Source organism: Notolepis coatsorum (assembly GCF_963971535.1).
Source record: "Notolepis coatsorum genome assembly, chromosome: 7".
Lineage (NCBI taxonomy): Eukaryota > Metazoa > Chordata > Actinopteri > Aulopiformes > Paralepididae > Notolepis > Notolepis coatsorum.
Genome location: NC_140171.1, coordinates 27,038,533 through 27,066,505, shown reverse-complemented (window position 1 = coordinate 27,066,505; position 27,973 = coordinate 27,038,533). Strand labels below are relative to the sequence as shown.

The 27,973-nt window shown below is 41.8% G+C and overlaps 1 protein-coding gene across 2 annotated transcripts; it reads left to right on the top strand.

The window, feature by feature from the left end:
- The first annotated feature begins 1,386 nt into the window (after nt 1-1,386).
- Nucleotides 1,387-27,973, top strand: LOC311232433 (ATP-dependent RNA helicase DHX15-like). 2 transcript variants are annotated; one of them, XM_084319230.1, is made up of 14 exons: nt 1,387-1,567; nt 2,937-3,276; nt 3,440-3,633; nt 3,758-3,917; nt 7,456-7,674; nt 14,498-14,560; nt 17,541-17,627; nt 18,357-18,506; nt 20,376-20,484; nt 20,613-20,804; nt 23,569-23,691; nt 24,776-24,966; nt 26,710-26,879; nt 27,460-27,973. In XM_084319230.1, the coding sequence occupies exons 1-14, from the start codon at nt 1,503-1,505 to the stop codon at nt 27,575-27,577; spliced, it is 2,181 nt and encodes a 726-aa protein (XP_084175356.1). In that variant the 5' UTR covers nt 1,387-1,502; the 3' UTR covers nt 27,578-27,973. The 2 variants fall into 2 exon arrangements, with proteins under 2 accessions (XP_084175356.1, XP_084175355.1); XM_084319229.1 differs by having other exon boundaries at nt 14,393-14,560.

The window sequence follows — 27,973 nt, the reverse complement described above, 5'->3', positions numbered from 1 at the left end:
CTGAACCCCAGAACCCACCTCACCCCTGCCCACTTTGACAACCTAGGATGGCTTAGAGTAGACGACAGAGTACAGCAACTTGCAATGGGCCTGGTCTACAAGATACACTATACGACCGGGGTGCCCATGTACATGTCAAAATACTTCCCAAAGGTCAGTGAATACCACAACCACTACACCAGAGGAAGCTCAACAAATCATGTTAAACCCAGATTCGGCTCAAACAAGGGACTACACGTTTCGCAATTATTTCGCAACACGTTTCGCAATTATGCCACAACAATGTGGAACGCCCTACCCAAAGCTGTAAAGGAATGTGAATCCCTGCCCACATTCAAAACCGCTTTTAAAGAGCACCTACGGGAGGCTGCAATTCGAAACTGGCCACCGTAAATGCCCAAAACCCCCACCACCTCCTAATAGACAGTCTCCTCCCCACCGCATGTATATATTCCCTCCCCGCCGTATGTATATTTCTCTCCCACCCACCCACCCCCTCCTAATGTACAGTCCCCTCCCCATCATATGTATATACTCTGTCAGGATCTAGGGGTAACAGTACTGTATATTTGAATACCGTTTATGTCACAAATGTATCAGTACTAAATACCTATATGTCCCTATGCCATAAATGTCATGTATGTTGTGTATGTCATAAATGTCTATATGAATTGAAAATGGGGGACCCTGATGGAAACAAGACAAACGTCTTTCTCAGGTCTGCATCCCCTTAACAATTGTATGTATTGAGCCGTACTGTATTGTACCCATTCTGCAATCTATTAAATAAAGTTTTCATTCATTCATTGCGTCACCGGGGCCAATCAGGCGAATGCGGAAGCACTCTTGGGCTGGCTTTAATATAGACGCGTCGCCGCTGGCGTTATTTTTAAACCTAGCCGCATTTTGCGGAGACGCTCTCTGATTGGCCGACGCCGGTTTCTACACTGGTTAAGCTTAGGCACTTTTTCGAAGTTGGTTAAGGTTAGAGTTTGTCTTAGAGCAGGGCGATAGAACACCAGCCCTGATTCCAAACTCTAACCTTAACCAACTTCGAAAGAGTCTCCTAAGCTTAACCAGTGATAAAATCAATAGGGTCCAGCTGCAGACTCGGAGCCTCGAGGTCCAGATTGGTACTTCCGACCGCCACAGGACTTCCGAGCTCGACCCTACTCGATAAAATAGGCGTTAGGTAGTTTGCTGCTGTTAGACCCGGAAATGGGCAAAGATACAGCTCGTCACGCGATTGGGCAAACATGTCAGTGGCCAATCAGAGAGCTTCTCCGCAAAATGCGGCTAGGTTTAAAAATAACGCGTCGCGCTGCTGTTCCGTCCGTCCAATGGCCTGTCGGCTGCAGTCTGCCTGGCAGCCATTTCTTTGCAGGAAATCATCACCAATCTCGCGTTGCTATGATTCATCCTTTCTTCCCCTTTCACAAAGCTAACGTTAGCTAACCGGCTATATATAATAAAAAACATAATAATATATTATTTCCCCAGACATGTCAAAAAGACATCGTCTAGATTTGGGTGACGACTATTCCTCTAACAAAAAGAGGTCCGAGGGGTAAGTTATGCGCGCCGATAGTTGACGCTAACGTTGACTGGCTATTGCTAGTATTAGCTAGCTAACATGAACTATCAAGCCAACAACACCACTCTGTCTCAGTAACGTCAGCAGCTATAATATGAATAACTAGCTAACTCAAGCTACCATTGTACGCTATAGCTCTGTACGTTAACATGGCTTCCGCCTTTAATCGAACCCCAGGCACGGTAACGTTCCATTGAAGGCCACCCTGGTTAATGATAATACCCCGCGCTAGTGCAGCTAGCTGACAGGCTAGTTAGCAGCACGAAGCATCGGCGTCTCGACTCGCGATCACACGGCTGTGGGGCACGTGTGTTGCTAACGTTAGCTATAGCGACACACATCTCAGTGAGGGGGGCGATTGAACCATAGTTCGCATTTTCTATCCGAAACGCTGGTTTGATTGATTGATTGAAAATTGTATTAACAGATTGCAGAATGGGTACAATACAGTACAGCTCATACGTATGTATATTTCTCTCCCACCCACCCCCTCCTAATGTACAGTCCCCTCCCATCATATGTATATACTCTCTGTCAGGATCTATGACTATGGGTAACAGTACTGTATATTTGCATATCGTATATGTCACAAATGTAACAGTACTATATACCTGTATGTCATGTATGTCCCTATGCCATAAATGTCATGTATGTAGTGTATGTCATAAATGTCACTATGAATTGAAAATGGGGGACCCTGATGTAAACAAGACAAACGTCTTTCTCTGGTCTGCATTGTGTGTATTGAGCCGTACTGTATTGTACCCATTCTGCAATCTGTTAAATAATGTTTTCATTCATTCATTTCATTCATTCATTCATATTGTACCCATTCTGCAATCTGTTAAATAAAGTTTTCATTCATTCATTCACTCAATACACACAATTGTTATGGGGATGCAGACCAGAGAGACTTTCGTCTTGTTTACATCGGGGTCCCCCGTTTTCAATTAATCAAAATCTGGTGACAGATTCCGGTGTCGCTTGAGGCTAACGAGGATATTGAGATTACCAATATAACATTAGTGTGCTGGCTAACATCATAACGGTTGTTAAAGTCATGTATACAACGGGACGTACTATCTAGCTAATGCCAACAATGTTAGTGTCTCAGAATCAAATGTTGCTTGACCCATTTAGACTCTGTCCTATCAATGTTATCAGACGTTAAGTTAATGTGTCCCCCCCCCCCCCCCCCCCCCCCCCCCCGTTAATAGCATCATAGAGAATCAACTGTTAAATGTTGGATATCTATACTTAATCTGTGTTTCCTCATAATATATCCAGCCATTGTAGACCACCACAGCAACGACATTACTAACGTTACTTCTCTCATTGACAGGAGAGACAGGGACCGTGACAGAGACCGGGGGGAGGATCGCTCCAGGGACCGAGATCGAGACAGGGACCGCGATCGAGACCGGGACAGGGATATCAAGCCCACCAGTCTCCCACCCAACAGCACGCCTCTAGGGTCAACTATGCCAGCCCTCAAGCAGATGGCCACGAACCAGCAGATCAACCCATTCACTAACTTGCCACACACACCACGCTACTATGAGATCCTTAAGAAGCGGTTAGCGCTGCCGGTGTGGGAGTACAAGGAAAGCTTCAATGACATCATCACCCGTCAACAGAGCTTTGTGCTTGTAGGAGAGACGGGCTCTGGAAAAACAACTCAGGTTTGTTGTACAATGTACTCTCATTGTCTTGTCATTGGCATGTTTGCACAACAAAAGAGCATGTAAAGTAACAACCATTGTCCTCCTGGCCCATACCGTCCTCTTCCTGAATAGATTTGATTCTATCGGAATTCACAATAACCGTCGGCTCTTCCCCCTGCAGATCCCACAGTGGTGTGTGGACCTGTTGAAAGGCGTGCCTGGTCCCAAGCGGGTTGTGGCCTGTACTCAGCCCAGGAGAGTGGCAGCCATGAGCGTGGCTCAAAGGGTGGCAGATGAGATGGACGTCATGCTTGGGCAGGAAGTAGGCTACTCCATCCGATTTGAAGATTGCAGCTCCGCCAAGACTATCTTGAAGTAAGCGCCGGTGCATGTCATTGAAGCCTCGCTAGTCTTGTGCCTAATTATACGGCAGTCTGTCTTCCAGTTGTTTTCAAACCATCACACACTCGATCTTAACAATGGTTATGTCTTTGTGCAGATACATGACAGACGGTATGCTGCTCAGAGAAGCCATGAATGACCCGTTGCTGGAGCGATATGGTGTCATAATCCTGGACGAGGCTCACGAGCGAACTCTGGCCACAGACATCCTCATGGGCGTCCTCAAGGAGGTCGTCCGGCAGAGATCAGATCTGAAGGTATTTGTCAAACTACGGCTGACCCTCTGTTGGTTGAGCAATGGGTTGTTTGATCTTTACGCTCGACTGACTGAGATTACTTTTGGTCAATTGCTAGGAAAAACAACTGTAGTGCACCATAAAAACGGTAACTAGGGGTGGAACGGTTCACAAAAATCCACAGTTCGGTTCGTATCACGGTTTTGTGGTCACGGTTTTCGGTTTGGTTCGATATACGTTATTTTTTTATTAAAAAAAAAAAAAAAAAAAAAAATGTAAACATGCTTCTCATTTATTTAAAGGGGCTATGCACTGCTATTCCTAGCACTATTTGGGCAACTTTACACAATTCCTGTTAGTCTATTGAAGACATTTGTAATATTTTTTTCCAAAAAATTCATTGTTTTATATTTCTAATCAAGTACTCGAAACCATCATTTTTCAGCCTCGAGAAATCAGGCTGTTATGGCCTGGCTCCGCCCATAAGCACTTTGAGTGACAGTCAGACCACAGTCTGCACTGGTAGAGGGAGGGAGGGAGGGGGGGGAAGAGAGAGAGAGTTCAGTTCAGTTCAGAGTTTTTATTTGCCACATGGAATAATACAATCATAGTTTCTTCATTAAAAAATCATAAATAGTCATTCCATGGACAAAAGGAGCAGGAAGAAGAATAAATCTTATAGTTATATAGTTACCTGCCCCTTATTCCTAAACTAACATGTATTTTCTTAATGGTCGGCGTATAACCTTATTTACACAAATAATCCACTCGCTGTCTAGTCTAGGTAGAATGGGGGCGGGCATTAGCTCCAACCACAGAGCCAATCGCATCACTGTGTCTATCCACAGCGCCCAGTGACGTGCTCAGGGACTTCAAATCAAAATGACCCGATTTACTAGAGGCACAGAGGGGTTGGGCTGAAACGGAGCAATTCGCCAATATGGTATTTAGACCCTAAAACACATTGATATGAACTCCTATTACTATAATACAATGCTAGAGACTGAAAAATGACATTTATAATGCATGGGACATTTAAAAAAAAAAAAAAAAAAAAAAAAAAAAGTTTACAGCGGTTTGCCTTAAATCATGATTGGCACACAAAGACCGAACTGACTGAAAAATATAGGCTATATTTGTCAAAGTATTAACTTAGTACAAACAAACAATAATTAAACCTTTCTATTTTTGTGGCCACATTATAGACAAAGCCTCAACATAAAGTATGCATATGCTCAACCAGCACTAGACTTTCCTTTCTTTAAAATAAACACACAAAAACAATGTCAACAATGTTTAAATTCCCTGATTGTCAGTTCTTAATGGAAAGATTTGTTTTCCGCTTGAAATTAAAGTGCAGTATTTGAAATGAAAGGAATATGGCTGGATTTCTTATCAAACGGAAAAGTGTCACTGTTATTTAAAATAAATAAATAAACAAACAAATTAGAAGGCCATCAATATAAAATGCAGCATAAATCAAACTAACACACTGTACTGTTACAAAACAACACTGCTCTGTTCATTCTATTTTTAAAACACGTGCATTGTCTGTCTACATTTATTTAGACTAACATTATTTAAATATTGAGTGCAACACAGTAATTATTGTGAAACTGGTGGATTAACGTAATTCGGTGAGTTGGAACTGTCTATGGGTTGGGGGGTCCGCACGGACAATTTAGCGTGTGGTACCTTCGGACCTTCTCGACTATAACGTTACCGGAGTTGAATCGAGTTGATAACATGCAGTGGAAAATAGAATAGAATAGAATGATCTTTATTGTCATTGTTACAATGTTACAACGAAATTTAAAATGCAGCCCTAGGTGCTAGCCGTCACACAGTCCTAGATCATAAAAACACAGTCCTAAACACAGTATTAAATATAAAAACAAGAGTAAGGCATAATAGACATAACATAAACATAAACATAAACAGGGGGGGTATAAAAGATAATTGCACTATCCCTTAGTGTTGTGTGTGTGTGTGTGTTTCAAGCGGCTTAAAATGATTTTCCACTTCCTTCCATCGATCCTCCTTCGAGGCTGCTGTGTCCATAATGAAAATGTGTGAATCTCAACCGTTGGTCAACTAGACTGTCTAAAAGTCTAGTTGATTTATAATTTTTTACGCATTGTATCCCACATATATCTCCCTGCCTTTTTTTAAATGTTCATCATTCTCATAATGATTTTAGAGCGAAAGAGACAAGTGAAAGCTGTTATGGATGTCTTGCTGTATAGAAAATGCCCCCACTGACACGGATTGCAAATGTTCTCTGCTTGTTGAGACATAAACCACAGAAACTCCACTTTGTGTGAATACATAGTTTGCTTTAAAGCCAGATTTCCATTTTAACATCCAGAGTTGATGTAGATTCATAGAGAAACTGAATCACTCTCCCGTAAGCAGATGTCTTATAGTTTCTCTTGCTGTTTGATCTTTCTAATGGTACGCGTGCTGTTGAATGTTGCATTTTGTTATTGATGCCTTTTTTGTACCGACAAATTTGGCTACAGTTTTCCCCCTGATTTGAAATCTTGAGGAATCAAGAGTTGATATGTGACTCAATAGTGAAGGTATAATGAATACACTGAAGTAGGGCTGGGCGATATGGAAAAAAATCATATCGCGATAACGATATGATAATTTTATTTTATTTCTCGATATCGATAATCATCGAATTGTTATAAGTATAAAAAAAATTAAAAAAAAAAAAAAGAAAAAAAAAAATTATTTTTTAACAACAGATGTATGTTTATTTTGCAGCAATTCTTTGTCATTGCCCCATCTTTAGTGTTACATCCCCTCACACTCCAGTTCTCAGGCTGCAGCTGGTTTAAAAGCTAAAGTAAACCGGCTTCTCTGCTGGCTGTGGCTCCAGAGGAGTTGAACAGTTCTGGCTCTGCTAGTTTATTTTCGATCTTTTGGCGCTTTTTTGGTGGACAAACCACCGCACATGTGCACCGTGACTCGTGACTGGAGACTAGCTCTGCTAGCACACATAGCAGAGCTAGTGTACATACAGACGGTTTCAAACTGTATTTTAAATTAGAAAGCAAACAAAATAAATGGACAAGAGAAAAATAAATCTGAATTTGGTCAGTATTGTCATTTGGACAAGCAAAGCCATTACTTTAAGTTGCAGGCAAGAAAGACAAGTCTGTCCACTGTCTCTGGTTTTAAAACTGCCCTGTTGCAGGTAAAAAAAAAAAAAAAATACGATTTTTCGATTTTTTTTTAATTTCGATATTCGATATCGATTATTAAAATATATCGCGATATTTATCGTTATCGTTATATCGCCCAGCCCTACACTGAAGTGTTTCATGAAATGATGATTTAATCAAATTGACTAGTAGGATTTTTAGGTGCGAAGCAGCATCTCTATGACCAGCGAAGTCACTGACTCACTCAAACAGTAACTCACTCACTCCCCCTCAGTTTGCCGCTCTGCCCCTCGTGGTAGGCTCACAGGAAATGTGCTTTGCATCTATGACACTGTGTGTCCTTGTTCGGAACACAAGTAAACAACCAGTTTTCCCTCCATATACAGGTAATCGTCATGAGTGCCACGCTAGACGCAGGAAAGTTCCAGATTTACTTTGACAACTGCCCCCTGCTGACTATCCCTGGGAGGACGCACCCGGTGGAGATCTTCTACACCCCCGAGCCAGAGCGCGACTACCTGGAAGCCGCCATCCGCACCGTCATCCAGATCCACATGTGTGAGGAGGAGGAGGGGGACTGCCTTCTCTTTCTCACCGGGCAGGAGGTAAGACCTGGAAACCCCCCGGTGTGGGATTACCCAACCATTCTCCCCCTATGGACACAAGTGGACATGGAAAAAAGACTACGGTAGTAGAAATATCATACAAATTTAAGTGATGTACTTGGAGGAAAATAGATTTAGATATAAGGGATATCGACGCCAAGTATATTAACATATTAACACATTGTGCACCAAAAACGACTATACTCGTTATTGCCCGCCATGCGTTGTGCGCCAGAAACTAGTTTGGGATCAATATTTAATTTTTTCGCCATGGCATTCATAATTCATCCAGCCTCCCTCCGCTACTGCAGCTGGACCCTGTTCTGATATTGCAACGCCTCAATACCGCCGCCTGGTGGATGTCGGGCGAGTTACACTCCAAGCCAAACCGGAAGTGGCGCTCGGTGCATCTGGGAGAATCCTCCGGCAGTAATATCTTGTAGCGTGGATCTAGATACACACTTGAGTGCATTGGGATCGCTTTCGAAACGCAATAATCAATATGATTTCGGTGTTTATTGCGTCATACAAACGGGAAATGGATCTAGCAGATCGACGTCAAATAATTTGAATATTTTTCCTCCAGTCTCATCGGCGAACGGTAAGAGGAATCTAACGTTATTTTCAGCCCGATTGTTTATTCATTTCACGGCAATCCATCTGATCAACGTATCAACCCATAGTAAAAAAAGACGCTACTGACGATCAAGGAATTATAAATGACCCCCCCCCCCCTTTCCTTCACGCATGATGAAGCATAATGTATACCGATCATATACATTTACATTTTTTAATATAGCGTGTATAGGAAAGAAACTGCAATCGATAATCTATCATATGCGTCAGGGCCTATAACTCGCGTTTTAGGAATTACTGCAGAAAACCTTAAAAACATACTTATATTCACGACGGTATTAACACGACAATGTATGAATGAAAAAATATAACGTTCCCACATCCGGAACGATAGATACCCGATGTTGAATGGGCCATAGTAATGTCGATATAGCTATAATATTTCAAAAGTTATAGCCCTGCAAAGAAGGTAAACATCTCCATAGGGTTACAGCACTGGCAAGACTGGGCCCAAGGATGGGTACAATGCATGGCGGACAATGCATTGTGTCATTTAGAGGCCATATCGCCCAGCCCTACTATAATGGTAAAATAGTTATTTAAAAATTTGCCCCTAAAAAATATTCTTTGCCCCTAAATTTCTCATTTAGGGGCAAGTGTGCCCCTAGTGAAAAAGCTTAGCGTACAGCCCTGAGGGGTCCTAAAACCGAGCCCTGGGGGACACCCGTCCGCAGGGGGCGGGTGGCCGACAGGGTCCCTCTCCATGACACTTGGTAGGAGCGGTCATTGAGGTATGATGACAACCATGTCAGCGCAGAGCCAGCCACTCCCATTACTGCGAGGGCCGCGAGGAGGATCTGGTGGTTGACTGTGTCGAAGGCTGCAGATAGATCTAGGAGAATCAGGACAGAGGAGAGGCCTTTCGCTTTTGCTAAGTGAAGTGCCTCTGTGACCGCAATGAGGGCTGTCTCTGTGGAGTGACCAGTTCTGAAGCCTGACTGATTAGGGTCTAGGAGGTCATTCTGTAAGAGATAAGCAGTAAGTTGGTTGGATACAGCACGTTCAAGTGTTTTAGAAAGGAAGGAGAGAAGAGAGACAGGACGGTAGTTGCCTATGACGGTAGGGTTCAGGGATTTCATCCCTGATAAAAGCTGATGTACTGTAATATTCTAGAACGTTGTCATTTTTCGCCATATTTATGAATCGTTTTCAAATAAACGCTAGATTATCGATAGTATATGTGTACGTATGCACGCTGGTGCCGCAAGCTGTAAATCGATTCTCTTATTTCCTGATCATTCGCACAGTCAAAACAGCCATATCACATATAGGGGGAAAGCTTATATCTCCGTGAAAAAAGGTCTGATTATCCTAAGACTGGTAAAATAGATTCCTTACCTGAGATCAGATGGTATCCAAATGGATTATTCCAATTCCTGATCGCCATTCCAAAAATCGATCCTTTTATTGATCCCACGCGTGTATACTCTAAAACACATATTACACGCTGTGCTGAGGGTCCAGGATGGGTCTGATCGGCTCCGGTTGCATGCGTGAGAGGTAAAATGTGAATTCCGGATTTATTTTTCTCCATTTTCATTGAGTCCAATCCAAAAGGGTGCGTTGCCATCTGGGAGACGATAGGGGGCGCTTTTTTCACATCTGAGCGCCTGGTGGGGCAGCGTGTAGCTTAATGACAAGCAAGCAGTGCAAAAATGCGGAAGCATTCGTCACCGCACGCCACTACGGTAAAGCGCCTTTCTTTTCAGGCCCGCTTTGGGAGCTGTCGCGCGGAAATAGGCTGTCTATTGCCATTCTCTTTGACAAACTCTAACCTTAACCAGCTCCTTAACAGCGCCTAAACTTAACCGTTCTAACCTTAACCAACTCCGAAACAATGCCTAACCTTAACCTTAACCATAACCATGCCTAACCTTAACCATAGAAAGAATATTGCCATTCTCTTTGACAAACTCTAACCTTAACCAGCTCCTTAACAGCGCCTAAACTTAACCGTTCTAACCTTAACCAACTCCGAAACAATGCCTAACCTTAACCGTAACCTTAACCATGCCTAACCTTAACAGGCGAAAGAATACACGTTAAAAAAAAAATATTTGATGGGATTCGAACTCGCCAGCAAACGAGCCGTAGGATCCACAGCCATGCAGTCTTGCCAATTGAGCTATTTCTGGATACTGAATAAGGGGCGGTGACTTATATATATTGAGCTCCGCTCGTGTCGAACCAAGGCGGGATCTCATGCGCATGCGCGGGCACCTCGCGCGAGCACGCCGGCGCACGCACGCACCTGAGCGAGCACGCCGCCGCCGGTGCACGCACCTGGGCGCTGGGCGAAGGAAAATGAAAGGCGCATTACCGCACGCCACTACGGTAGAATGCTTCCGCATTCTTGCACTGCTTGCTTGTCATTAAGGAACAGGCGGTGGGGCAGGCTTACCAACGGTAGACTCGGTTGATGAAATATGAATTCAGATCGCTAATAAAAACGAATATTCTCGTGATGGGCATTCAACCCGGGCGCTGATAACCCGATAAATCTCGTTATGGGCAATCAAATAGTTAAGGATGGCAACCAAAAAGGCTCTATATAATAATAATAATAATAATAATAAATTGGATTTGAAGAGAGAAGTGCCTTTCTCAGACTCAAGGACACTGTACAAGGAGATAGAAGCTATATAAAAGAGAGGGTAAATTTTTTTTTGGAAAAAATTATTAATATATGTGTATAGTAACTGTTGTGAAGGATCAGATTAAACCGAATATATATATTTATTTATGGATATATATTTAATAGTATTTGTATATCGTTTGATATCCCTTGTATATTCCTTGTACATATACACTGAATATCCCTTTAGTCTACTAACAGCCCATAATAGTTTCATTCTCTCATTGGACAAGAACTTGGCGCCAGCAGCCAAGCCCCTTGGTTCAAGTTCAATCGTGCCGACGAACATGTCGTTACTAGCCCGGTTCCGCGTAGGAATACGTCTGGCGAAATACGAATGGTACTATTTGTTCACAGCGCATATATATATGGCGCAAGTAAAGTAGAACTTTCTTTTAGTCCTTTAGCCCTTAGTTCTTTACCCTCCAACCTAGTGGCAAGACGTTAAGCCTCACCCACGATACACGTGTGGTGCAGTATGGTCAACTTGGCCTCAGAATGGCATTGAGACATCGTGTGGATTAATAGTTGAATTGTCATAGTTTGGCACTATACCATCGAGTGGGACGTATTTCTATTAAGTTAATAATAGTCTATTATGTATGGTGCATCGTTCGGTTAGAGTTATAAAGTGAGCAGTACCCCCATCGTTCCTCGCGTTATCTAGAGTCTTAACCAGGCTGGGCAGACCACGTGTGGTGCTTTCATCCGAGGAGTTCTGGGCCAGGACGAGTGGACCTGCACATTGGATTACCTTACCCGGACGACGGCGAGCCCTACACGGCTTGGATTATCTACTTGCTTTGGGTGCTTTGATTTATGCCATGGATAACAGCCAACACTGGTAAGTGTTGGAACTACCCCCCGAGAGGAGTCCAGGTGAGACGGCGCTCTACCCCGAGTGAGGTCGCCTCACGTCTCTTCGTTGTGGACCGGCAGCTACCGTCTACAAGAGGGCCCAGCTGTATTCATCTGTGGACCAAGGTTCTGTGGGCACCGTGTTCAGCACTCTGAATTCTCCCAAGAAATCGTTGGCCAGATGGGATATCGCCAGCGGCTCTCCTAACCCCCCCCCCCCTACTGACTTACAACCAGCGGGACCCCCTTTTTAGTATATCCAGCTATAATCATTTAAGTACCATCGCTATAGTTCCCTAAAGAACCAGGTTGTATACTTGCTTCCTGCGTAACCAGAGATTGGACATTCAATGTTGATTTGCCTACGAATACTAATTTGCCTTACAAGTGCATTCAAATCATAAATGTCATTAAGTGAACGTTGTATATACCCTTTGCTATATAAAATATTCGATTTATACATTTGTGTGGACTTGGTTTCATGGTGGGAAAGTGTTCATCATATCTATATCATGTACTGTGTGGCCAGTAGTTAAAGTACATAATCGGTAGTGGTTTAATGATACCATACTTATCAATACAGTCAGGGAATTGTACCCCTCAGTTACAGTAACAACAGGAAAAAACAAATAAGATAAAAAAAAAGTCCAATTGGATGAAGTGGTAACAAGAAAATTAACAAAAACGGAAAACAAAAACAAACACTCTCACTAGGAAGTGGATGAGTCAGGTGGTGCCGATGGAGGGAGAATAGATGGAAGTCATCCATGAGATCTATGTGATGGAAAGGTTGACGTACTGAGACAACAGAAGGAAAGGTGGAGGAGATGGTGGGAATTTGTGTTTTTTTGTTTTGTGTTATTTTCATTCGAATTTGTGTTTTTCATTTATTTAGTTTGTTATTTTTTCTTTTTGCCTCTTTTCTTTTCTTTATATATTCAGCGAATATATAAGGCCGGAAATGGTGAATGCAGCGTTACGCTTCACCAATGAGCGTCCTCGCTGCCAGGTGAAAATAGAGCCACTGGCTGTCTCCACATGTGTCGGAGGAAGCATGTGGTGGACTTCAGGGTTCCCTTGTACCGACCAGTAGGAGGAACAGGTAGGGGAGGGGGGAATTGGCTAAATGACTAAATTGGGATGGGGAGAAAAATAGAAAATCAGGCGGAGAAAAAGAGGATTAAAAAAAAATTTGTGTTGTTTCTGTTTGTCCTTTTTCGTTTTGGAAAAATAAAATGACAACTGGAACTGATTGAGCCCAAGTTAACTCCATTTGTAGTTCTAAACTCGTCTAAACTCGTCTAAACACTGGAGCCCTTGTCAGGGACTTGACATGTTGAATTGGTTGAAGGACCCGCTATCCTTTCTTTAGAGAAACATGTTCAAGGGGAGCAGTTCTAGCCTGATGGCTCCATGTAAATTATCCTATATCAGACAAATCCAATGTACCGTATTTTTCGCACTATAAGCCGCACCTGAATATAAGCCGCAGCAGCTAAATTGAATGATGTGTACATATATAAGCCGCACTGGACTATAAGCCGCATGTGTTTTAATGTTTAATTACCATATGTAAGGAGTGGAGCCTGCGACTTAATTTGACTCAACACGGGAAACCTCACCCGGCCCGGACACGGAAAGGATTGACAGATTGATTGCTCTTTCTAGATTCTGTGGGTGGTGGTGCATGGCCGTTCTTATATTGAGCTTTAAGTTCCCACCTCTACAGAGAATAACTCCCACCTCTACAGAGAATGACTCCCATTGGGACACAATACTGTCGGACAAATAACAAGAATTAACTAATTTACAAGTTGTATTAAGTAAATAAGGGAACAGATAAATAACATTTCAATGCAGTAAAAAAAGCAATATTTTGATTTTCGGGTTTTGTCCACATATAAGCCGCACCGTTATATAAGCTGCAGGGTCGAAAAATGGGGGAAAAAGCCGCGGCTTATATTCCGAAAAGTACGGTAAGCATTTCCTAACTCATCCGATGGCAATGTGCCGATTTTCATTGGTAAAAGAATGGAAAATGGTGCATTTATATAGCAGCTTTTATCCAAAGCGCTTTACAATCTGTTCCTCACATTTTACCCATTCACTCACACATTTACACACCGACAGCAGAGGCAACCATGCAAGATGCCAACCTGCTCATCGGGAGCAGTTCGGGTCAAGTGTCTTGCTCAAGGACACTTTGACACGCTGCCCGGGAGAAGCGGGAATCGAACCGGGAACCTCCGGATTACCAGATGACTGCTCTACCTCCTGAGCCACTGTCTCATTGCCGACAATTAATTTATACTCTCTTCAGACCACCAATTTTCCATAAAAGAAGAGGGAGACCTAACTGCGGCTGACAAAAAGCAGGTTATAGCCCACTTAGATGATAACAAGCACATACCCATGTGATCTCTGCATGTAAACAGCTGACCCGATCCATTTCAACCCATAACCAGATTTGCGGCCTGCATGTAACCACGGTTCCTGTTGTCACCGGTACGATCGGTCCGGTCTCAAAAGTTTCACAATAAATCATTTTATTTCTTCAAAACCGCTGAACTGAATCCCAATCTCTTTCAGGAAATCGATGAGGCCTGTAAACGGATCAAGCGCGAGGTGGATGATCTCGGACCCGATGTGGGAGATATTAAAATCATCCCACTGTACTCCACGCTTCCCCCACAGCAGCAGCAGAGGATCTTTGAACCCCCCCCTCCAAGGAAGCCCAGCGGTGCCATAGGAAGAAAGGTACGTCTTCAACACGCATGCCTCATAGCAGCATGGGGGAGGGGAGGTACGGGTATGGACATGGTAATAGTAGAAATACATATAGGCAATACAATTATAGTAAAGATAAAAAATAAACCGTGTAATAGTAGAAAGACATAAATCTAGGCAATTACATTTGAGGAAAGATTACAAAAAAATAAACCGTATAAACTATCATTAACTCTGAATATGAGAAAAGGAACCAGTGTAATCAAAGGTGGGATCAGTTATCGGTTACATCAGTTACAATAAATATAGGCAATAAAGAATTGGAATCTGAATGTGATGAGCAAAAGTAAACGGTATACACAAGGTACCCTAACGGGCATGATATACATCACGCGTTGTAGTCCGTGCAGGTTTGGTGGTAAGAGTCGGACACACTTAGTGGTCAGACATGAGCATCAAACTAGAACACTGCTGAATAGAATCCCCACATCATGGTAAAGCTCCAACGTTCCCGTCTCAAACTCTGGAGGAAAGCAACAGATCAAGTTTCAAGTTTCTTTAATAGTTGTCATAGTAAAATACAGAATATTTTTCCATGAAATGCTTTTTTCTGTATGAGCTCCTGAGAGTGTGCTAGATAAAAAGTATAAAATAGACAAAGCCAAGAGTACGTACTGTACAAAAAGTGTTTGGTCAATCAATATACATAATATATACAATACAAAGTTAAAAAAAAAAAAAGTAACAGTGAGGTACAATGCAGCAATGGGATCAGGTACAACTTGGGGTAAGGTGCAATGAGGTATGAGTTGTAGTGCAAATCTCTTTGTTAATAAATATAAAGTGAGTAGAATGGGTGTTACGTGAGTGTTTATTTAAAGTGAGTGTGTGCGTGTGGATGTGTGTGCTGTGAGTGTAGATGATGGGTTAAATAGTGTCATTGTCATTGAGCATCGTGATGGCCTGGGGATAGAAGCTCCTTCTGAGTCTCTCTGTAGTGTACTGGCCATGAGACCCCGGTATCGCATGCCTGACCACAGCAGTTCAAAAGAGGCAGTTGTTTGGGTGACTAGAGTCTTTGATGCGTTTGAGATTGAGATGGGTCCATTCTCCTAGATTTAGTTTCTCAAATTGGCAGCTTGTGACTAGGGCTCAGCCCAAACGTTTGAATGTTCGGACCTTCGTTCGTTACGTTTGCATTCAAATATTAATGAATGGGTTCGAACCTCCGCTTTAAACATTTTTATTTTTCAATTATTATTATTTTTAGTATTTATTTTACCCAAAAAATATATATCAGAATGTGATATATCAGAATATCACAGTACTATGTTGTGTTTACAATAATTCACGCGCGAACACAGACTCAACAACACAGTCTAGTCGGGATTAGGAGGGGTCACCGTCATACATTATCAGGAAATGAATCAAATCAATCATGCAAAAAAGAGAGTTGAGAGACTCACACTCACCCGTCTTATTTCATAATACAACGTTTCCGAATGGACGTTGGGATTAAACCAAGTGTATGCAGTTCCAAGCGGGACACAAGTTACTTACAATAACAGGTATGTTATGCACGTTAATTAAGCTATGCACATTTAGCTGGCTAACGTTATGATAGCAGGAGCCGTCGGCCAACAAAGATGTTGTTTCATCAAAATGGATTATCATCCAAAAGTTATTAAAGCCTCCCGTGACCAGTAAGTAGGTACTACTATATGCGCATATGCGCTACATTATATGCTTAAATGTGTGCACTATGTGCCTAAAGTCAAGACTCGACGGTATTGAACCAGAACAATTATTTAGGAGCACATTTTGCATGATTAAAAACGATGGTTTGAATGTCCGTTCGAAAAACTCTGGCGAAGTTCGAATCCCAAAAACAGGCTTTTGGGACAGCCCTAATTGTGACCATGCTGGGGAGATGCATTAATGAGGACAATAGCCATTCCCAAACTTAATAGATAGCCCACCTATGAACACATAGGTGAATTTGCCGGTGCAGTTACAAACTTCAATTTAGTAACTTCAAATTGAGTGCAGCGTTTTGAAAGAAATTAGCTTTTGGTAGACATGAAACAAAATTGTGCTTATTTTATACCCTCTTGTATGCGAGAATTGCGAGTAAACTGTGTTGATATGCAAAACTATTTTATATACTAGTCAACTATGTTCAAATCAAATCAAAATCAAATTTATTTATAGGGCCCGACAACACACGTTAATGTCCCCATGGGCCGTACAGGTCTTCTTTAAACAAGTCAAGAAGACAACATAACAATAAGTCAAGAACAGAACAAGAACACCATAGGGTCCAAACATTTTTTAGAATGCAAATAAATGAAAGAATGCAAGCACTCCCAGACATACCCCACGCGAAGGTAAGGAAAAACTCACTAAAACCTAACAATAGGGAAAAAAGCTCCACAGGCAATGTGGAGGAGAGAAACCTTAGAAGGGCCGTTCAAGGGGGGATCTCCCTTCTTAGATGTCGGTGATAGTAGTGTTGCAGACGGACAGTTGGTAAGCATGCACTCATGTGTGTAGTGAAACACAGATGAGTGCATGCAATAGCAACTGTACATTTTGAAAAATTAAAGATAGAGTTGATAGCGGATCTATTTGAAGCACAGGGGCGGCGCAAGAGGGTCACGTCCTCCCCGTCTTAGTCACGGGACATTCAGCACTCCGGTCGTTGCTCAGGGACAGCCGGAGACAGGGGGAAGGGGGGGTGGCACAGAGAGGGTCGCGAACTCCCCGACATCATCGCGGGACATCCGGCACTCCGGTCACCACTACGAAACCTCCGAAGACAGGGGGGCACGCAGAGGGGGTCGCAATCTCCCGGCCTTCGTCACGGGACGTCCAACACTCCGGTCAACACTCCAGGACAGCAAGTCATAGGAAGACAGGGAGACGGGACAAAACAGTTACACCACAATTCTACTGATCGCTCCAGGTGTATTTTTCACACTGTTGATTATTACAACCGCTTTTTCACTAGGTTGTGGTGTCGACAAACATCGCTGAGACATCGCTGACAATTGATGGTGTGGTGTTTGTCATTGATCCTGGATTTGCCAAACAAAAGGTAAGAGGCTAAATCTTTTTATTGCATATATTAACCAACTTGCAACTGTGTGGGTCTTATATTTCACGACAGTTTGCAATGTCTAGAATCTGTATTTAGCTGTAAGGTTCTGTAAAACACATAAGCAATGCTTTTAACACTTCCTTTTGTAAATTCTCCTTCCAATTTGCTGCTCCCAGCAGTTGGAATTGATCACCCTCACTACTTTTAAGCACTCTATTGAGTTGTTTACACATGCACACCTGTAACTGTTTAGTTTAGGAATAGTGGGCAGGTAACTAAGAATTCTTCTTCTTCCTTCTCCTTTTGCCCATGGTAGAACATTATTTATGATTTTGTATGAAAACTGTATGATTGAATTGCTTCCATGTGGCAAATAAAACTCTGAATCTGAAATCTGAATCTGATTTACACAACTTTCAGCCAGCCTTTTAACTGTAATTTGTCTGTTCTGCTTCATGTATTACATATCTTGTAATTTGGTTAGTTTGATGTGTTTTATTTATTTCCCATACCTCTGATGTATGTATCGTCTGTCACTTTTCTAGTTTCTATAATACAAAAAAAAGAGGCCCCTTTTGTCCTCTCGCCAGGCCGTCATTGTAAATAAGAAATTTTTCTTAATTGATCTGCCTGGTTAAATAAAGGTTAGATAAAAATTTAAAAAATAAATATGGAAATTTCACGTCACCACTTGTACTTTTAAAATCCTTTCCAACATGCTTCCAGGTGTACAATCCTCGTATCAGAGTGGAGTCTTTGCTGGTCACAGCTATCAGTAAAGCCTCTGCCCAGCAGAGGGCAGGCCGAGCTGGCAGAACACGACCGGGGAAGACTTTCCGCCTCTATACAGAGAAGGCTTACAAAACAGAGATGCAGGTAAGCCGTCACAGTTGGAAACACCCTGACCACTCCCTGTACGCTATGCAGATGTATTAAGTTTAAAGGTAGATGAAAAGTTAAAAGGAGCTAAGTTTGTGGAAATTAATATTACTCTGGTTAGCTAACCCTGTGGTTATATATGGTATTGTTTTTTGTTTCCACAAACGTGTCATAGTGAGGGATACATTTAAAGGTGCTGTAAGTGGTATTTATTTGTTAAAATAAGTGGTCTACACGTTCAAATAATAGCTCTGTGTTTGGTCAGTAACATGGGTCTCCCAGTCCCTCCACTATGCAGTAAACGGAAAATAAATGTTCTGGTATCCCGTTCCCACTTTATCCAATCAGGAGAGAGAACTCCACACTGCAAAAATGGTCTGACAAAAATAAGAAATAAAAGCAAATATGTGCTTGAAACAAGTAAAATAATCTGCCAGTGCAATAAGCAAATGTGGCTTGGCAAGACTTCTTCAATGTATTTTCTGTTTACTGCGGAGTGGAGGGACTGGGAGACCCATGTTACTGACCACACACTCTTATCAGTGACCGCTGTCAGAATGTAATTTAACACACATTGTAGAGGAGCCAAAGCACTCATGAGTTATACCTTATTTCTATTGGCTTAGTTGGCTACACTGTTTAGGTCTACATTTCAGAATACAATGGGACGTAGCTGTATATTTAGGTTATTGTATTATATGAATGTTTATATGTTTATTTTTATAACCTTACATTGAAACGGCATTAGGAATATTGATTGGATTTAGATAGTCATTGAACCGTCTTATTTGTCATAATAGAACATTCTAGAACATTTGTGATGTCATAATCAAACATTCTAGAACATTTGTGATGTCACAGTATGCATAATCAAACATTCTAGAACATTTGTGTATCTATATATATTCAACAATTCTATTTATTAGTATTGGACAGGCAAGAGGAGCAGAGAAGAAGGAGAGTGTGTTTTGAAGATGAGAAGAAGAAGAGGGTAAACAATCAAAAGTTGGTTTACCAGAGGCCTAACTATGGCACACCACTAGCGTAGTATAAGAACTGAGGAGGGCAGTAATACGCCTGCGGGAAATTCAAAAGAAGAAAGAAGAAGAAGAAGAAGAAGAAGAAGAAGAAGAAGAGCTCATCAAAAGAATTGCGGAGGGCAGTAATACGCCACGATGCGTCTACACTGCCGGAAATTCTAAAGAAGAAGAAGAGCTCATTGTGCATCTTGAAACAGTGCTGAGCAGTACTGAACAGATAGACTAAACAACATAGATTGAAGCCTGCATTTCTAGACCAGGGTGCCTTGCCTACCGATTGGCTGTGGAAATAGCCTGCCGGCAAGTTGAGTTTTACGGCATTCAGGTAGAATAGAATAGAAATACTTTTATTATCCTGTGGGAAATTTGACACTGCAAATCGCTCAACATTTAAACATTTAGACGGAACAGGTCACGAATTAGAATAATAAAACAAATAAAATCAAGTTGCCTAGGTGTGGAGGAATTTTGTCATGTGTCGAGTCGGCTGTGATTTTGGAGACTGGGAAAATACAGTTTTCTTACCTTGTAGTAGTGACGTGAATATTTCGTGGCAGTAAACGGCCAAACAAGTTTTAGTTTAGGAAAATAGCTTTAGGATCACTTCTGTAAAGAAAGACTTCGCTGTGGAAGAGAAATAAACAATTTGGATATCTTTGTTTTACACCGGAGCGGCTGTGGACATTATTTTTCTTTATCAATGAACTTACTACTCACGAGTAAGCAACTTTAACCAGTAGAGTGAACCGTCGGCCCTCATACACATTGTAACCAAAAGATACCACTTTACAGCACCTTTAACACATTGTAAACTCTCACTCTCCAGGATAACACGTATCCTGAGATTCTAAGGTCCAACCTGGGCTCCGTGGTGCTGCAGCTGAAGAAGCTTGGCATCGATGACCTGGTGCACTTTGACTTCATGGACCCACCAGGTGAGGGATACCTTTCCAACGGACTCATCTCAATTGATTGATCCTCCAACCACAACCACTGCCTCCCTTGGGTGGCTTACTTCGCCATATTCTGATCTTTTCACCTTTCTCCCTCTTCGTCACGCCAGCCCCCGAGACGCTGATGCGGGCCCTAGAGCTGCTGAATTATCTGGCGGCCCTCAATGACGACGGCGACCTGACGGAGCTGGGCTCCATGATGGCCGAGTTCCCCCTGGACCCCCAGCTGGCCAAGATGGTCATTGCCAGCTGCGAGTTTAACTGCTCTAACGAGATTCTTTCCATCACTGCCATGCTGTCAGGTAATGCCCAGGATTGGGCTGATATCCACCCGGCCTACTGTAGGCCAGCACCATCAGAAAACCAGGGCAACCCTGCCGTTTAACCACAGAGAAATCCTAAATGTTTGGGCTGTGATCCGTTCTTGTACATTGTGGTTCTACGCTTGTATCGCATTGGATGTCAAGTCATGCCATAATGATAATACAGCCCGAACATGTAGAAATGCCTTGGTAATTTGCTATACAATTACCTTTTGGAGCTGACCATAGCCATACCGCTTGATATCTGCCTGGAACAAAAATAAATCTACTGTAGCAAGTAAGGCTGTCCCCGAAGCCTGTTTTTGGGATTCGAACTTCGTCAGGCTTTTTCGAACGGACGTTCGAACCTTTGTTTTTAATCGAATAAAATAAAACAAATGAAATTTTTTTTGAATAAAGTGATTAATCTGATTAAATTAGTCTTTTCTTTATTAAATCAACTTTCCAGACCCAGCCCAGGGAGAAGCCCCAGCCCAACTAAATCAACTTTCTTTAATTAATATAACTCATCAGTTTCTTTTAATACTATAATATTTCTGTAGCCTAATCTTTATCTGCAACTGTGAAGAAAAACCCCATGGTTTAAACAGAAAAAAAATATTGAATGTTGATTTAGAATTCGAATGCCAACGTAACGAACAAAGGTTTGAATGTTCGAACGTTTGGACTCAGCCCTAGTAGCAAGGTACCACAGGGCTTTATAGTGCAAATGTTTCACTCACATTTGTGACTAAAAATAGACGCTACGAGCACAGTGTGCTAGTAAAGATTACATCCTGCGGTTTATATAGGTCAGTGGCTGCATTGAGCAAAAAATCAACTCTACTGCCAGGACCTGTTGCTCGGAACGTCATTTCACTGGTTACATGGTTGCATCAGCAAAGCATGTGAGAAGAGACTCCAGTTTACTTTAGCTGGACCATGGTTAACAGCGGTCAGTGGTAACAGCAGCTGAGCTTCACAAAACAGATGGAATACAGCGAAATGCAGTACCTGCAGCAAGAGTATCTTGTGCAAGCGAGGAAGCACCTCCGATATGATGAAGCATTTGCTTCAAGTTTCAACCCTCCGTGCATTGTATGTTGCGGTAGCAACGCTGACGCTTGCACTCGGGTTATCTCCTCCTGTGATGGCACAGTCGAGCCGTCATGTCATGGTTCACAATTTACTGACTATAACCTAAATCTGCCAAGAATGAAAGGTACAATAGTTTTGGTTCTTGATATTTAATTTTCTCCCCTACCAAAAATATTAGAAACCGAACTAAGATTCGATAAGAACCGGTTTTAATAAGCAGAACGGGAATTGATCAATTGATAAAACCCAAACGATACCCAACCACACTGAGGGGGGGGGGGGAATAAGCATCAAGCCCTGTGCCAGAAGTCTTGGTTGAGCGATACAAAAATCCAGAGGGCACTGATTTACCTTTTGGTAATCCAGAAAAATACTTGGAACCTACTTCTTCTGAACCTCGGACAACGAACCGGTTTATCTTAACAGGCAAACGAATATTATAAATAATATTCCATTAAATGTGCGCTATTTTGGGAATATTCTTGTGGACACATGTTAGTGAAGCCATTCCAGCTGCGTCTTGGAACGTGTGTGTAAATGTGTATCATGAGTTGGAAAAGTTGAGCACCGGTGTTTCTGTTATTTGGACATTTCACCGGCTGTCCATTCCCTTGAGTCTTTGGTAGACATGGTGCTAATATGTAAGCATGGATATTGACAATAACAATGTAACAAGTTGAAGGTTTTCTACATTTTAGATTTAAAACGTAAAGAGTTTCTAGGCCACTATCTGGCCCAAGTGTTTTCATTTGCCAGTAAATCCGTTTTGTGTTAAGCCTTTATTCACCAAAGCAAATGGGTAGGGCAGGAACCACTTTCATTTCCTGTCATTGTTCAGCTGAATATGCTTTTCATTGAATCTTTTGTACTGATGATGAATGCCTTGGGCTAAATATACAGTATGTGCTTTGAATTATAGATAGTATTCTGTCCGTGGTCTGTGATTATGGCTATAATTAGGTTCTGTTGTAAGCAGAGGTGGAAAGGACACTGCAATATATTCCTCAATTCGAAATACCGTTTTATCCAATTTCCAATTGTATCTTAAGTCTGAGTGAGGGAACTTGTCTGGAAGATACCGGTAATTCAAGTAAACGTAGCTCAATAAAATACAGAAGTAATTATTAATATGTTTTATGCATGACATGTTGAAATAAATTGACCCCTTCAGTCAAAATCTAACCAATAACTACATTTGATGTGCTCCTTAGAATATAATGTGACCGGTCATTATGAGCACACAGGGTTAATGCATATACACACCATCATCAACACAACTGGATCAGTTACTAGTTGTAAGATACTTTCCACCTCTGGTTGTCCTTGTATATGGCTTCATGTTGTCTTGTAGGCCTGGTATTTACTTCTGCATCTTGGGTTTGTTCGACATTGCATCTGTCCCTAACACTTTATAGTTGTGTGAAAACTCTTTTGTTTTGCAGATGTGGTTAATTGACCCCCTCTACAAGCTAATAGCCAAATACTGCGCAGTTGGGAATGACCCTGAGAAAGACTGCAGATTCCCCTTTGATACACCTTGTGGTCCTGCCCTGTCCCGACGCTCTGTGTCGAGAACCCTAGCATCATAGGCTTTGCTCCACTGTTTATGAATGCTTGACTCATCCCTATGGGCGGCTTTGTTGGGGCCCATACCAACCTTGTTTAGTCCCACAGTGCTTTGTCCGCCCCACGGAGGCTAAGAAGGCAGCAGACGAGTCCAAGATGAGGTTTGCTCACATCGACGGGGATCACTTGACTCTGCTCAACGTCTACCATGCCTTCAAGCAAAGTGAGCCTACTTTACATCCACAGTCGAACGCGGCGGTATCTCCATGTATTCACATGGGTTATTCCTGTGCCATGGGATAGTTTGGTCGATATTTGTGCACATGCGTCACTCTCTCCTAAAGCTGGAGATCGGAGAGAACCCTCTGACCTACCACACTACTGCGACAATACGTAAGGGATAATGTATAGCTACGAGGTCATTGTCGCAAAATAATTGACCGACACGTAGTTTAAAATACCGAGCCGCCTCTGCGAGGTGTTTTAAACGTCAGTGAAGGTCAATTATTTTGCGATGATGACCGAGTAAAGCTATACATTATCCCGCTTATTACATGGCTAACTTACTAACAATATACCTAATTCATTTGACAAATCGCAGTTCTGTGGCTCTGTCAGCCCAAATAAAGTGATTATTATTATCGCGGGCAGCCCGGCAGGTGTGTGTGATTGCACTGAAACAGTGTTTGTCAGTGGGCTTGATTGCGAACAGCTGCGCACAGCGGTCATTATTGTCCCACAGCGGTCATTATTGTCTGATAACTGACCTCTGATGCGCGCTATTGACCAATCACAAGCAAGCAGTTCGGTGAACGTGAAAACGCCATGTAATAAAGGAGGTTAACCCTTTCGCGGCCACACGACAAATGGTTAACCCTTTCACAACCGCACTACAGGAGGTTAACCCTTTCACGGCCACACTACAGAGGGTTAACGAGGGTTTAAGGAGAAGCTCCAGATTGTACATGCAGGTGACATCACACATTCGAGGATGTTCTCAGATTTCTAGCTTTAGGTGCAGATTTACAAATATTGACTGAACTGTAATCGGGAACAGGAATAACATGAATCCTTAAAATGGATGGAATTTACTTTTTACATCTGGTAGCAAGTTTAGAATATAATTTTAGAATTTAATAAAAATTGTGTAAAATGATTTATCTGGTATAGAACAGTTTGCGCTTATGTATAATGTAGAATCTGACATAAAAGCTAGGCTGGTATTGAATTGATTAGGGCTTATTTGACTAATCCCGAAAATGAAGACTCGTGATGACTTAGAATCTTTTACCCTTTTTCTCTCCCAGACCACGAGTCTAACCAGTGGTGCTATGACAACTTTGTCAACTACCGTTCGCTGATGTCAGCTGACAATGTGCGCCAGCAGCTGTCCAGGATCATGGACCGTTTTAACCTGCCCCGCCGGAGCACAGAGTTCACCAGCAGAGACTACTACATCAACATCCGACGAGCACTCTGCACCGGCTTCTTCATGCAGGTCAGCCAACACATAGATTCAAGAGGTTTATTCATCACATACATACACGAGACGTATAGTGAAATGAAGGTGGCCATGCCTGCTTTTGATTGTGCATAAAAATACAAATAATAGAATAGAAATAAAATAGACATGATAAAAGTACTAAGATACAATACAATGCTAAGCTTACGAATGAAAAGGTAATGAGTATGTACACTACTATACTATATAGTTTCAAGTTTCAAGTTTCAAGTTTCTTTAATAGTTGTCATACAGAAGTACAGAATACTTTTGTACAAAATGCTTCTTACTGTTGCGCTCCAGAGACTGTGCATGACAAGATAAGTATGAAATAAAAACATAGTAAAAATTAGAAGAAAAAAAAGAGGTCACAGTGTTCAGTTTAGACATATGTACAATGTTCGTAGACGTAGTTACCATACAATATACAATACTGTGCAGTGTACTAATATACAATACTATATAGTGCAAGGCATAAATGGACAAGGTGCAGTTTAGGTACAATTCACAGTAGGTGTACGAGTTGTAGTGCAAATCCTTTATCAATAAATATAAAGTGTAAGTGTGTTTGTGTGATCTAAAGTGTGGAGAGTGGGTGCTGCAGTGTGTTGTTTGTTTGAGTGAGTGTGTGTGTGCGTGTGGGTGTGTGTGCTGTGTGCATTTGATGGTTGTTGCATAGTGATTATTGTTCGTTTAGCGATTATTGTTCGTTTAGCAGCCTGATGGCCTGGGGATAGAAGCTCCTTCTGAGTCTTTCTGTGCTCGCCATAAGACTCCGGTATCGCTTGCCTGACGGCAGCAGTTCAAAGAGGCAGTTGTTCGGGTGGCTCGAGTCCTTAATAATTCTCTTAGCCTTCCCCTTGCACCGCTTGTTGTAAATGTTCTGGAGGGTGGGAAGCCCCCCTCTAATTGTGCGTTCGGCTGAACGTGTCACTCTTTGTAGTCTGCTATAGATTAGGTGTTTTAAGTCTTACAGTCGGAGAGAGGAGTTCACACAATGCCCTGCTCTTCCTTCCTTTGCTCACCTGGAAGGAAAGATAACATAATCTTTTAATTTGTATTTTGCGACGCCTCTGCTCATTGGCCACAGTTGCCATTAATTGATAATCACCTGCTAGTCGATTACATTCAGCTGTTAATTGCCGACCAAGATGTCTGCGATGGAATACTATGTACTGTTTGATGTTCAGCTACTGTTATGTGTTCTAAGAGCATGTCCACAGCAACTGCAATAGAATGGGTGGTCTGAACGATTAACCAAATAGTCTGTGGAAAAGAAAGGCCTCTGATACTGCCAGCCTCTTTATGTGTTGGATTATCAGTAATCACGGCCTTCACAGCTCGCATACAGGAGTATTGACATGGCTTTTCTTCATCCATGTTACACATGTCTTGGACCAACTTCCAAAACTCTCCATCACATCCTTTCCTCTTCAGCAAAACAAGCATGATGAGATCTTCCTCTCTATCCGAAATCATTCTTTGGTTTATGGTTTATTTTGATGAGCTTTTTGTAGTTATGGAAAGAGTAGGGCTGGGTTCAAAGAATGATCCCAGAGCAATTATGAGTTTGACTCCTTGTTATAGTACCACCATATACCACCATATATACCAATATGATATATTGGTGCATCCCTACCAAAAATCTTTACTGACACTAGAATACCCATAATCTTTTAGGAAAATCAGTGGCAGATATTTGTAAATCTTCTTTTTAATTTTTTTTAAATTAATTTGCAGGTGGCTCATTTGGAGCGGACAGGTCATTACCTCACAGTCAAAGATAACCAGGTGGTCCAACTGCACCCGTCTACAGTCCTGGACCATAAGCCTGAGTGGGTTCTCTACAACGAGTTTGTCCTCACCACCAAGAACTACATCCGCACCTGCACAGACATCAAACCAGAATGGTATGTATACATTTTGTATATATATTTTTTTATAAGTCATATTATACAGTTAATTTTGACAACAGTTTAATCAAAGTGCTGGATTCAGAGTTTAGATAAGCTTGCGCAATAAGCACTTAACTCATTCAGCGCCAGCGTGTATCCCCATCCCTGTGGTCAATGGGCCACGCTTTAAAAGAGGCATTTTCACGATGCGTCACAATGTTTGCAGAGCTATATCTATATTCTATATTATAGCATTTTTTCATGTATACGTTTGTGTGTTATCCCGTGGTGAATATTGTATAGTTAATGAGACATTTACATTTAACACCACATAGACAATCATGAGAGTAAAACTACAACAAAAGAAGCCCATTATCTGCAAGTGCACAGAACACTCCCTCTGGTTTAATTGTACACGTACATAATAGTAATGGCAACATGCATTCCTGATTCAAATACCGGTACATAGGTTGTGTTCAAAGCTTAAAATGATTCAATACTGCGTATACCTCTCAGTGTAATTGGGAGTGGGCAAAACTGTCAGTGTAGTAAAGGTAGTCTATCTGAATTACACCTTCTTCCCCTTCTCTTACAGGCTGGTGAAGATTGCTCCACAATACTATGAAATGGGTAACTTCCCACAATGTGAAGCTAAACGACAGTTGGAGCGAATTGTTGCCAAACTAGAGACCAAGGAATATTCCCAATACTGAATGACGCCAGAGAGGAAACTGTACTGGAAAATAATTGCATATTAGTTTTAGATCTTTCAGTCTGTATCATCGTACCTAAATGTTTCAGATTTCATGGTTTGAATTTTATATTAATATTTTGTTTGCTGTTTTTTTTTCTGTCATTGTTCATTCTCTAGCTAAGTGTGCTGTCAGATTAAATATCAGCATCAAATATTAAAACTTCTCCGATAAAGATTTTCAAAAGGAACATCATTTCACTTGGCTGCGGTCGACTTTCCTCTAGGAAATTACAGAAATCTTAAAGGCTGCGTACTTGCCTTGTTTCTTTAATAAAGGAGCTTTGACTTAATATTTCTGTACAATATCGATCAGCAAATGGTGAAGCCTATCATCATTAAACTTGATATATGTTCA

What these genes read in the sequence shown, in the direction of transcription:
- LOC311232433 (XM_084319229.1), top strand. Translation starts at nt 1,503, where the DNA reads ATGTCAAAAAGACATCGTCTAGATTTGGGTGACGACTATTCCTCTAAC. An exon ending in TCTTTCTCACCGGGCAGGAG is followed by an intron (nt 7,675 to 14,392) that starts GTAAGACCTGGA and finishes AATCTCTTTCAG; the next exon opens with GAAATCGATGAGGCCTGTAA. An exon ending in CTACCATGCCTTCAAGCAAA is followed by an intron (nt 23,692 to 24,775) that starts GTGAGCCTACTT and finishes TTTCTCTCCCAG; the next exon opens with ACCACGAGTCTAACCAGTGG.